The 12,976-nt window shown below is 43.9% G+C and overlaps 1 protein-coding gene across 10 annotated transcripts in view; it reads right to left on the bottom strand.

The window, feature by feature from the left end:
* Positions 1-12,976, bottom strand: part of ACACB (acetyl-CoA carboxylase beta) — a 2,338,068-nt gene that overhangs the window by 2,025,937 nt on the left and 299,155 nt on the right. For 2 of the 10 annotated variants that reach the window (XM_078667382.1, XM_078667381.1), the window contains exon 1: positions 4,165-4,302. The exons of 5 other annotated variants lie outside the window; for them this stretch is intronic. In XM_078667382.1, the coding sequence (XP_078523508.1) occupies positions 4,165-4,217 (53 nt within the window). In that variant the 5' untranslated portion in view covers positions 4,218-4,302. Of the gene's footprint in view, positions 1-3,656; positions 3,872-4,164; positions 4,303-4,353; positions 4,373-12,976 lie in introns of those variants that run through there. 3 more of the 10 variants (XM_078667385.1, XM_078667386.1, XM_078667384.1) reach the window with 3 other exon arrangements.

Below are 12,976 nucleotides of genomic sequence, written 5' to 3' on the forward strand. Positions count from 1 at the left end.
CCCCTCTGGCTCATTCCCTCCAAACCCCCTTTTTACTCATCCAAAAGCCTTTTCCTACTGCTAAGACCTTAAAAAAACTTTTTTTTTAAACCTTCACTCTTTTATCCCTCCACTATCCTTTTCAATCAAAATTAACAGACTAACATGTTCACTGCTCAAATTCCATATTCAACAATACTAATATACTGCCCAAATAACTGAATAACATATCTACTACTCAAATTACTTCATATTTATACTATACTAATTTTCAACACTAATCCTTTATGGGTTCCGGAGTGGCGTGCTACTCGCCAGAAAAGCGCTTCAACATCCATCAGGGGTAACAAGTGCTATATGAATGCAAATCTTTCTTCCCCTTTTATCCGTCCGCTGTCCTTCTCACTCCAAGTAACAGACTAATATCCACCACTGAAATTACCTCATATTTCACCATATTAATTCACCACTAATCCGTTATAGGCTTCCTGAATAGCATGCGTCAACAAGCGAGCGATAAATAAATACAAACCTTTGTCCTCCTCTATCCTTCTGCTATCATTCCACATCCAAATAACTGACTAACCTATCCATCACTTGTATGTTTCACTATACTAATTCAACACTAATCCTCTATGGGTCCCGGAGCAGCGTGCTACCCGCCGGAAAAGCGCTTTCACGCCTCGTCAGGGATAGTAAGCGCTATATAAATGCAATTACAATACAATACAATATGGAATATGATGCCCCTAGACAACAATATAGACAGTTATTGAAGAGCTGGTCTTGAGGTGGCTGTGTAGTTACATAGTGGATGCATTAAAGAGAACTGAACATTTCTACTGCGTATGTGTTCTCTTAACATAGCTGTGAGGTAACTCTTAATCAAACGTATAAAATACCTCAAGTGGTTAAAATTACCAGCACCCTTTCGGGTCAGGCCAGTGTGGAAATAGAGAGCATTCCACTGTAACAACATTATTAGAGAAACAGATTAACAACATGTTACTAAGTAAATTATATTATATGCTTAGTTAATAAAGACAATTGCATGAAATACACTGATACAAAGTATTAAAATTTGGGAAACGATAAAATTGAATAGTCCACATTCTCAATGTCACAGGCAAATTGGATGCAGCGTCCATGATTTCATCCAGGAAGCACTCTAGTTAATGCTTTTGATTTCATCTGGATGATTTGATAGTCGGATAGTTTTTACTCATTTGCATGAGGCCTCCCCCAAGACTCAGATGGGAGCTTAAGGTACCGACGGAGAGTGCGGGGCCTCGTAGAACCTGAGCAAGGTCCAGGTGAGGTGAGGTCTATTCCTCTACCATGAAGGAATTCGTATTTCCTAATTGATATGGAGGGTTAATGTTTCCGGTTGTTACAGGTTGTATCGTATTCAACCGTTTTCCTTATCTTTTCCACTTTGGTGGTGGTAGTGTTTCTTGGTTTCATCATCACTGAGTGCAACTATTGTAAGAACAGAGGCCCTGATGAATGCTAAGGGATGAAATGGCCGTTAGGCAGAAGCATGTTGGCCCGTTATAGGACAGATATTTGTTGACTGTTTTTTTTGCACTGTTCTAGGTTTTTAATTAGGAGGTGTTGTTCAGCCGCAGAATAAAGTAAGAAGTAGGAGGACACTCCATCCTATTTTAAAGTCACTATCTTTGTTGCACTGTTATTAACCTTATCATCAATGATCAGCCATCAGAGACGGTTCATTTGTGTTGGTGGACCAAATCCTTTACCAGCAACAAATGGTGTGGCGCTTGATGTCCCAATGATCAGGGGACCAGCCTAATTCACACCTGGGTATGGCCAGATGATAGGACTGATCATCAAGTCAATTTGATGGTAACCCATTGCTAAACGTTTTGGTTTTGTTGACCATTTTTGAATGTTCGGTACTGTGCTGGTTTTTTTCTATATACATAGTGTTCACCTTTTGTTTAAACACGCTGTCTCAATGTGATTCATACATTCCGAAATCCTGGTGATTCGGACTGACAGCTCAGCTACATTATTAGGCTATTAGACCCCCCTGTGCTTTTGGTGTTATACATGATTGCTTAAGACCATTGCACAGTAGAACAACCATATTAAACCTCTTCAGATTCATAAAACAGTAACTTGACCTTAAATGAAACCCTGTTGTATTTAAACAGCAGAATATAAATTATCTAAAATCCTTAGACGTGAGCCAGAGGTTCCAGGTCACTAAATTAATGTTTATGTGAACCTGCAATCACCAAATTACCCATTAAAAAAACTGTTATATAGTTCATATTGGCAAGAGCAGAGAACATGGGTTTATGTTCACTATGTTGCTTGGTGCTGGTATTTAGCTATATTCCTGCTGCACCCATAAGTGGGGTCAATGAAGAGACCTGTGATTGCATTGACCTTAAATTCATAACACCATAGTTTAAGGCCATTATGTGTAGAAAGGACAAAAATGAAGAGTTGACTATGTTAAAACCTATTGCGGTACGCCGGGGATTGCAATTAATTATATGCTTTAAATCATGTTGGTCGATCCGTATTGAGACCTTTAGTCATGATCCAGTTTTTGTAATTAATTTTGTCTGGAGCAGAGGCCGAGAAATTGTGCCCAGTAAGGCGGCTAAGTGGTGATATTTAGCTTTGTTCCTGCTGCGCCCATGAATCGAACCAGGCAGTATCCCCTTCTTCAAAGCAAGCTTTCACTGCCTGCCTGCATGTTCTTATCTGTCTTCCTTTCAGGGCAGGTTTTAGTATGATTCTTAGTTCTCTATCTAAGCTCTTACATGTGCACAATAGGTTATTTCCAAAACAACCGTTTTACCACCACAATCAACAGGATACAAATGGAGTATTTAGTATACTGAAAAACGATTTTTTTTAGGCGCAACATACTTTCACCACAAAAGCGCCAAACTACTTATAACACTTAAGTTTTGATTTGATTAAATCAATAGGTTTTAAACAAGGTGACGAATTTGGAGTTTAATGTACGGCAGATTATTAGAAAATGCACACTTTATGGAGAAGAAATGCTTCTCGAGCTGTTTGTCGAATAAATGCCATGCCCCCCCCCCTTTGATATTTTTAAGTGTGCTTTGGTATAAACTACAATAATATTCATGTTATCAGAACCTGCTAGCAAGTCACCAGTTTATTCCTGGGATATATATGCAGCTTCCAATCCACCAAGGGTTTTTTCACAAATTATTGGGCACCAAATGGAAATAGCAATCAATACTGGGGGCCCAGATCGGCGGGGCGAGCACTCAAACTATCAGGATTCTAAAGAGATCAAAATGTCAATTTTTTGGAATAGCATAAAGAAATATCTTATAGAAAGAGGGAAAACTGCGTGCAACATAGTAGTTCATGTTTTAGGACAGGGGAAATTGTGAAAAAATGTACAGAATAAAAATGAGGGGAAAAAATCGGCAAACCCCTCCTTAATATGAACCGTGAACGAGCCACAGTAGAGGTATTCCCCATTAAAGACCTCTTGATTTGTTTGGTCGCAACAGACCAAGGACCACGTTTCAATGTATGGCTGACTACGCCTACGAACGGTCTTTAAAAGTGTGTGTGCATAGATGAAGACACTCGTCACAAACGGTTCAAAACACAAGCCCAGTTTAAAACCTAGTTTGTCGTCTTTTGCCACTTACCTTCCACCGGTCTTCCTACATGCCACTGGAAGTCAGATCCTGTACCCGGAAACCCCCAGACAAGCTTTATTGGGAGCAAAACAACAGCCCTGTGTGGATTCCTCTGTAATGCAAATAGAAGGAATCTCTAGAATATCAGCCCCAAAGCAGCGGCAGCACAAGTTTCACAGGGCTGTGGGGGAGAAGGCCAGTGCAGTGAGCACGTTACAGATGTCACTCAAGGACAAAACTGACTTCTCTTTTTACATAAACATATCGGTCCCGCTGTTCCCGACAGGAACAATTATCTGCACTGCATTTTCACAGACAATATTTACACTGTGGACGAAAGGAACAGCTCGCCAACATACTGAGCAGATAACTGGTCAGAAAGCGGTTAAACGTAAAGCAAACGGGACAGAAAACAGTGCTGCGTGGAGACGTCCCCTGTGCAACTTTCTGCAGCAGTTGCTGCAAAAGGCGATTCAACCCCTGAAGGGGAGCAGGGTTATATAAAGGGGGCACCGACCTCTTTAGGCACTGGAACCAGCTGTCCCCGTGCTCCTCCCCCGCCGCCTCCATTCTTAAAGCACGAGATTAGAGCTCCGCGGCAGGGTGCAGCCAGACCTCCATTTCCTTCCCCCTCCCCCTTTCATTTCACCTCCCCCTTCCCTCCCCTCTGCTACTGTGACAAAGCACGCTCTCGTGAATCTCTTACGTGTTAGGAACTTTTCGCTCCTCTGCTGCCAATAGATCCCTCTGCTGCTGCCAGGAGAAGTAACAGAGTTAATAACTTTTACGCTTTAAGTACATTCAGCTTGCATTAAAGTTATGAACTATCATCCTCACGTACTGCCCTAACCAGTGGTCGAAGCGCATTAAACAAAGTATGGGAAATGCGATCCTGCACGCAATGGGGGGCCAGGTGGGTGACCGTGACCCCCCAAAAATATATATTCTGTAACTTTTTTCGGTGTTTTACCTTTAGGTAACTACATTTAAAATAACGTACAACTTAAGCTAATTAGTAGGAAACACACTATCAGACAGTATTAAAACTCTAGGAGTTATTGTACTGCACCAGAGAACCACAGTATTGATTCCTGGTTGGTGCAGTGGAGAATAGGAGCTTGAGTATTTTTAGTGCTACATCTTCCCAGTCTCTGACAGAAAGCACTGTGAACAAGTAAGTCATTATTTTAAACTTGCATTACACCCCGGTATCATATAGGCTGCGGCAAAATGCGCAACATGTTTAAGATAAAAAAGTGTTCCCAAAATAGTGATTTTAGTAATACCCAGACTGTACATATTGCATTTTTGTTATAACTGTTTTTTAAAAGCACTCCCTTCAGAACGTAGCTGGTAACTCATTTGCAATAACACTCACAGAGAATAAATGTCATCAGGAAGCTTCAAGTGATTCTGTTAATTAAAGCCAATAAGGGCTTCCCTCAATCTCTGAGAGCCCTCCCAACCTGTCCGCCTGGTATAGGGATGCATAAAACTGCCTAAAGACTTCCCTCACTCCCTCAACTCCTACCACCCTATGCCCTTGGGTATCTGTGATCTCCAAGATATCTGTTGCTGCGAGCTTCTGTCTAGTTCGAACCGCCAGCAGATGTCCTACCTTTTCGCTAAGCTCATATACCCCTTCCTTTCTAATTAAATAATTCTCTGCTGCCTTCATGGATATGTGCTCTGTGGCTGCAGCTTTAAGAGAAACAATTCTAAGTAAGTGTGTTTCTAGTGGCAACCGTTGACGGATGGCTATCGTCAACTCCTCTTCAGCTTCCATCAGTTTCTTATTTATTTCCTCTATCCTAGCCTTCTCTCTTTTCTGCGCTGAGAGTACATAGCTCATAGTTTCCCCGCGAACACTGGCCTTGAACGAATCCCAGACCACCCCTGGAGCAGTTGTTCCTCTGTTGATATCCAGAAAGCTCCTGATCCAGCCTTCCATATACTCCCTATATCCCTCATCCTTGAGGAGAGCTCTCTCAAAGGTCCATTGTCTTTCCTTCCTCTGATCTTGACCTATCGCAATAGTTAAAACTAAAGGGCTATGATCAGATACCACCGGGGATGTTTTTCCATCTTTGCTCCCTTCAGCAAGGGACCTGAAACCAAAAAATAGTCTAATATGACCAAAACTCTATGGGGGGCAGAATAAAATGTGCTACCGTCTCTATTTGGATAAATCTTAACCCAAGGATCGATCAAAGAATTATGGATAACCAGTTCAGATAATGCTCAATACACTCTCCTTTTCCTACCCGGATAATATCCACCCACCTGTGAAAATGTACTTTTAGGATCGTGTAGGTTTAAGACCCCGCATATAACTATTGGCTCTACCCAGTGTGCCAATTCCATATCCAAGTACTGAAGTACCTCGGGGTCATCCTCCGTTGATCCATAGACCGTAGCAAGGGTGAATTTCTCCCCTTTAAAGGTTAATTCTAAAATCACCCATCGACCACCTGATCACAACAACATCACCAGTCCTCCCCAATATAGCCACTCCCCTATTCCTAGAGTCCTGCTTAGAGTTTGCGAGAAGAACAAATCCCAATTGTCCCAAAAGATAACTTTTTGATACCTCAATGTGCGTTTTTTGCAAGCATACTAGATCCAATCGGAGAGTTTTCAACAGTGCCGCCACCCTGAGTCTTTTATTTACATCGTTTAGACCACAAATATTTATGGTAGCAATCCTACAACACATTAAGATTTTATAGTCATTTCCCCATGGGCTGAGATCCCTTCCATTCCTTTTGATGACCAACCCCTCATGTCATTTCTCAATTTAAGACCATCACTTGTTTGCATACATTTTTTTTCTCATAACCAAGTACTGCATTTGCTGTTTTGCTTGAAGACTGCTCTGTCCTCTCTTGTGCTGAACCAGCCAGTGCAAACCAATTTGTGTCAACGGTTTCTTCCCCCCTTCCCCCCTTCGCCCCCTAACCCCCCATGTCCCTCCCTACCCACCCTTCCAGACCCTACCCCCTCCCCCCCTCTACGGGCAAATAGGCCAATTAGACCTATATGTGGTTGCTACAGTGTGTGGAAGTCGCTAACCTCCGTCTCTGACCCCCCCCCCAAGAGACCTTATAAATCCCAGTGCTCCCCTTAAACAAAATACCCAGAACATGACATCTTATTTTCATATCCTTAAAAGCTTCAGTTAACCGAGCGCCTCCTTTTCGACCTTTTCAACCTCATTTCTGTGACTTTACTTGCTCCAGGAACTTTTGAGCTTTGATTTCTGACCAGAACATTTCTACGTTACCTCTTGTAACCACCTTTAGTCTTGCTGGAAATAGGAGGTAAGCCTCAGAGCCCAATGCTTGAAATGGCTTAATAAGCTGCCTCAGCCCCCACCTCCTCTCCACGGTGACGTGGCAGAAGTCCGGCCTAGCAAAAAAAGAGGTGCCCTCAAATGATTGTCTGCTCTCTGGCCTTGCCTTTTCCATAATCTCTTCTCTAAGGAGATAATTCCCAACATATATTAGGATTGCTCTGGGAAGAGGTGGTTTACCTGTCTGACCGCCTCCTCCTCCCCGCCCTTTCCTAATTGCAAAGGGAAACCTATGAGCTCGCTGTATCTCTTTTTCCCACTGCCAGTCTGATTCCGGAAAAGCCCCACGAAGCAAATTTACAACAAATTTCAAAATGTTCTGACCCTCTGTCCCTTCTTCCACCCCCAAGAGGCGAATGTTATTCCGCCGTTGGCGGTTTTCGAACTCCTCCATCTTCCAGAGCATATCTTCGGACACCTTTTCCTGATTAGCTTTAAACTCCTGCCAAGCTCCCATATCGTCCTCCAGTCTTCCTGTTCTCTCTTCGACTTCGGTAACCCTGTTTGCCATACCCTTGTACAGTTTATTGACTTTCTTCAGAGTATTATGGAGTTTCTTCGTGGCATGTCTAGCCCTTCGACTTTCGGCCCTGGCCTCCACTTGAATCTGTTTCAGTGTGTTAGTTATTGCATCCAAAGGGGCCTGAAGCTGTGATGGATTAGCCTCCTCATAGGTCTGTGAAGTGGCCGAGTAGTCCCAAACAAGTTTTTTACCCCCTCTGGTAGGAGACCCCTAGCCCGAGGTCTGTTTTTTCCCTTTGGTCCATCTTTTCTTCTGTGTGCTTTCTTTTCCTGATAGACTAGAGTCCGATAGTGAGCCAACATCCTCCCCCTCTGTCCCAGTCTCGCTTGTGGCTGAGAAATCCGTTTCCTCATCTACAGAGTAAAAGCAATCCCCCTCTGCTGAGCCTCCTTCTGCACCATCCACCGCCTCCATACTATTGGGTATCAGAGACTTCTTGTTAACCAGGCTAACATTGCTGCCCCATGAGCCCCCTGCCTTCAGCTCGGCCTCGATCTGCATAAGGGCGTCCAACATATCCGTATTCCCTGGTATCCTGGTCCCTATGGTCTCGTTCCCGCCGTTATCTACCAGTGCCAATGCTCCTCCAATGCCAATATCAAAAGTCTTACCCGAGTTCCTGGCAGTCTCAGGGGTTACAGGAATCGCCATAGTCTTGTTTAACCTTAATGGGCTGTCTGCGAGCTCTCTGCCATTGCTACCGCCTCTGTCGTCGCCGCCGCCTCCTCCGTCTCCATGCAGTTCTGGAGCCAAGTCTGTGCGCGAGCGTTGCCTAGCAACGCCCGGAGCCGCGTTCGCGTCCAAGGTAGCTTCCTCTGCAGCGTCCTCGAGGACGCCTTCCGTGCGGGTTAAGCTTTCCTCCAGCCTCTGCCGGTTTTTCGGGGTAAATGCCTCTGTCAGAGTGGGCTGTCGGAGAACAACATCCTTGCCTCGTGGTTGGGCCCCCACCTTCTGTTTCTCTGTGTCCGATGCAGCTGACGGTGCCTTATCTAGGGGCTGCTCACCCCTTGCCGGCACTTTGCTACGGACTTCTGTTTTCTTCCCTTTAATCGCTGGAGTCGGGACGGCGATCTTTCGTGTTGCGCCCGATTTCAAAATCACTGGTGTGGCCTCCTTCCTCACGGCGTCTTGAGGTTGTTTGCTGGCATTACTGGCATTGCAGTCTGGCGGGGGCTTCCCCTTCTCTCTTTCCTTTTCTGACCGCTGAGGTCGCGGAGGCATCCTACGGCACTTCGCCCCCTGAGCAACTCCGAGAATACCAAGGATTCCTAAACCCGACTCCGCTTTTGGATATAAGACCCTGAATTTTAGTCTTTTGGTGATGGCTTTCTTCAGAGCCTCATAGAAACGAAGGCTCTCCTCGATCAGGCGCTCAAACATCAGCGGGGAGCACACATCCTCAGGTAAGGGTCATCAGGGGGGATACAGAGGAGAGAGGTCTAGCAGCGACTGTTCACCACAACCTGTCGGCAGCTATCTTGCCCCCCCAGACAGGTTGGGAGGGCTCTCAGAGATTGAGGGGTACCTAAGGGGTGTCACACCGCCGCTTATTACTACGGATTGTAAGGGGGAATTAGAAGCGCCCTTTAAGGTGGAGGAATTTTTATGGGCTTTAAGTACACTACCATCAGGTAAAGCCGCCGGTCCTGATCAACTGCCGGTGGAATTTTATAAAACATTCCAGGGAGTAATAGGCGCAGATATGTTCAATATGATGAGGCAAGCACAACTCGGAGAGGCAATTCCCGATACATGGGGAGGAGCAGATATAGTAGTGATTCTTAAGAAAGGGAAACCGGCAAATCAGCCAGGCTCTTATAGACCAATCACCCTCATGAACGCCGATGTTAAAGTTTACTCGAAAATATTGGCCAAGAGACTTGCAGGGATAATTGAGAGTTTAGTAATTTGTTCACAACATGGATTTATACCGGGTAAAGGGACAACACAACACACCAGGCAGGTGATTACAATATTTGACGCAGCAGGTATCCTGGGAGACCCTATGGCGGCACTATTTCTCGACGCCGAGAAGGCATTCGATAGGGTCTCCTGGGAATACCTATAGGGTACCCTAAGGTGGAGCGGAATAGGTGAAGGGTTTATTAAATCAATAAAAACCTTATATAAAAATCCATCGGCCAGAATTAGGGTTAATAGAGGGCACTCAGCAGTGGTTAAAATAGAAAGAGGAACTAGACAGGGGTGTCCATCATCTCCTCTTCTATTTGCGTTATATTTAGATCCCTTTTTGCGTAAGCTGGAAGGTAACTAAGGGATCCCCAGACTGTGCTTGAATGGCTGCGAAGCAAAAACGCTGGCCTATGCAGATGATGTAGCCATTTTAACATCTAGCACGGAGGGTGCTATTAAGGAGGTGAAGACAGAGGCTCAGAATTTTGGCCAGGTTTCTGGTTATAGCCTGAATAAATCTAAGACCCAGAAAATTTGTAATCAGCATGTCCAAGGAGAGATGGATCCAAGAGTCGTAGCCTCAGCAGTGTATCTGGGAGTGGTAATATCGGCGGATGTCGAAGTTGTTGTGCAGAACAATATGGCTCCATTGGTGGCTAGTGTAAAACTAGACTTGGAACGGTTAAATAATCTCCATCTTTCTCTAATGGGGTGCACGAATATAATCAAGATGCTTATTCTTCCCAAATTCTTGTATCATTTTAGGGCAATCCCCCTCTTTTTTGAAGCAAAATGGTTCAACATATTGGAAGGGATCCTCAACAGATTTATTTGGGCACAGGGTAAGACCCGCAGGGCATATAGGTTTATGACACTGCCGAGAGAAAGAGGTGGATGGGGGGCACCGGATTTCAGATTATATTATTGGGCTGCTGCAATCCAGTATATGCAAGGACTTATAGGAGGAGGGGGGTTAGATCAAAGAATAACAGATTGCTCTTCTAGAATTTACGCTGCCGTGTTGGGGGAGGAAGTGAAAATTGTTTTTTAAAATGTATAGAGTATGGATACTATAAAAGAACTAGGTTCAAGACAGTTGAGGCAGGCATTAAGGTATGAAGTGCTTTTATGAAAAAACTGGGCATAGGGAGATTTAACCGGTATACAAAATTGGTTAAAAATAGATCTTTTCCGGTAGAGATATTTGGAGATATGACAATGGAAAGGTGGGCGGCGAAGGGAATTGAACGGATTAGAGATCTTAGGAACTCGGAGGGATTTCTTTTATTCTCAGACCTAAGGGACAGGTATGGATTGGATAGACAGGACTTTTTTAAATACCTACAGATAAGGAGTTTTCTAGGGACTAAGCACGGGGGGCAGGTGGGGTTTAACACAATTGAGATCATTGAGAAAATAAGGTTAGGGGGGGACTGTTCGATACGAAGCTTCTATGCCAGTCTCTTGGATACAAAGCAGGATGATATTGATAAACATAGTGAGAAATGGGCAGAGAAATTGGAGGGTGATTCAGGGTGGTTTCAGGACTCACTGGAGCTAGGACGGACACTTTTATGCTCTGCTTCGCTGCAGTCGCAACACTATAAAACCCTCTACTCACTCTACTATACCCCGGCTAGGATAGCGAAATGGGGTGGGACTACAGGTACTACCTGCCCGGTGCAATTCAGGAGAAGCAGATATAATACATATGTTTGCACTATGCCCACAGCTTCATACACTCTTAAAGGATATAGAGATCTTCCTTGAGGCCTCTCTGAACATTAAAATAAGTCTTAGACCTGTACATATATTGTTAGGAATCGTTCTCGAGGAGGGTATCCCACAGCGGGAATTTATTTTTGTTGCCATGGCAGTGTATAGGCTATGCATCGCCAGGGCTTGGTTGGACAAGAATCCCCCAGGGTTGCAAATATGGTTGTCTAATCTGCTAGCAGTATATAACTTAGAAAAACCTATCTATGCAAGGAAAGGCAGGAAAAAAAGGCAGCTGGGAGTTCGAATTTGGGAACCGGTTAGTAACTAGAGAGCGGGGATTGGATAGTATTTTGGGGACGTGTAGGAAATATTTGGGTTTGTAAATGTAAATAGAATATATCTTGCTTTCTTTCTATGTTTTATGTATATGTCTGAGATGAAGTACTATCATGACAACTCTTATGTTTGCATTTATGTTTGCGTCTATTAATTTATGGTTTTGGAATGTAGACGCTTTGTCTAAATCTTTCATGTGCTGTATGGAAAATAATAAAATATATATATAAAAAAAAAAGCCAATAAGGGCTTCCCTATCACCCTATACATTTTCAGACTGACCAGTTGCGCACATTTACATTTCTTTCAGGGAATTAGGCACCTTGCAAGAAAGCCTGTTCAGCTTTCAGCTTCTTCGGTTTTACAGCACAGGAGACTCCCTGCCTTACACTTCAGCTGAAGCATTAACCATTCCGGGACGGGCATCTTTTCACAACAAGCATTGGCATAGCCAATAGGTCCCGCTTTTGGGTCCTTATAAGTATTTAGTTATGCAGCACAATATCCTTGGTGCAACAAAATCAACTGTTGCATGGCTAAACACTTATATGGTCCCAAAGGCGAGACCTATTGGCTATGCCAATGCTTGTTAGTTTTCTTGATGTCATCTCGTTGTATAGCCACACGCAGCTGGGCCGAGTGTCACGTGATGTGTGTAGTGTCATGGACATCATATGGCTTAAAGTTATTTGATCTCATTTCCAGTGATAAATATATAGAGGAATTAATCTCAGCCACTGTTAATTACTCAGAGCTACATTCCAGTCCATTAATTTTTGGCCCACTATGCCACCTCAGTCAGGAACTAGCCTAAAGTATGGGCTTCCAACTCAGCCTTAAAGCGGTTTCAATGAGAACAGTTCAGTCTGAAAAGCAAACCCAGGTCCTTTCTGACCAGGAACACAAGCAACCCAAGCCTGATTTCAGACTACTTGGGCCTTGTATGTAGGGTTCAACTTGATTCCAGTGGCACAGAGAGTATGGTACCTATGTCTGGGCATACCCGGCATACTAAGGGAATATCAGCCACTGGTAGTTACTCTGGGAAGCATCCTAGTCCAACCTTGTTTGCCTACCATGCCACCTCATCATGCCACCAATCATAGCGTTTTTGGCAACATTACTTTTCATTCTGGGACTCGTAGTGTTATTTTTACCATAATGAGCATTGAATTAAACATTCTATCTTACAAAGCGTTTTAGATAAGAAGCAAATATTGTTTACAGTTATTAATAATTGCATGGGGCCTCTTGACGGTGATGAACACCTATACCTTCACTACGTTTCTGGGTAGTTGCTGCTCGATCTATACATGTTTTGTAAGGCAGGCTTGCTCTGCTGCTGTCTGTAGAGTACCTATTTCATATGATCGAAGTTTGGCTTGGATTTTTCTTGCTCATGACCTGCCCACACATGGATCATGTACAACATGGCAGCAGTGGGTTCATCTTGCAAGCATATCAAGGGCTACACAAGCGACACAT

Source organism: Lissotriton helveticus, chromosome 11 (genome assembly GCF_964261635.1).
Source record: "Lissotriton helveticus chromosome 11, aLisHel1.1, whole genome shotgun sequence".
NCBI lineage: Eukaryota > Metazoa > Chordata > Amphibia > Caudata > Salamandridae > Lissotriton > Lissotriton helveticus.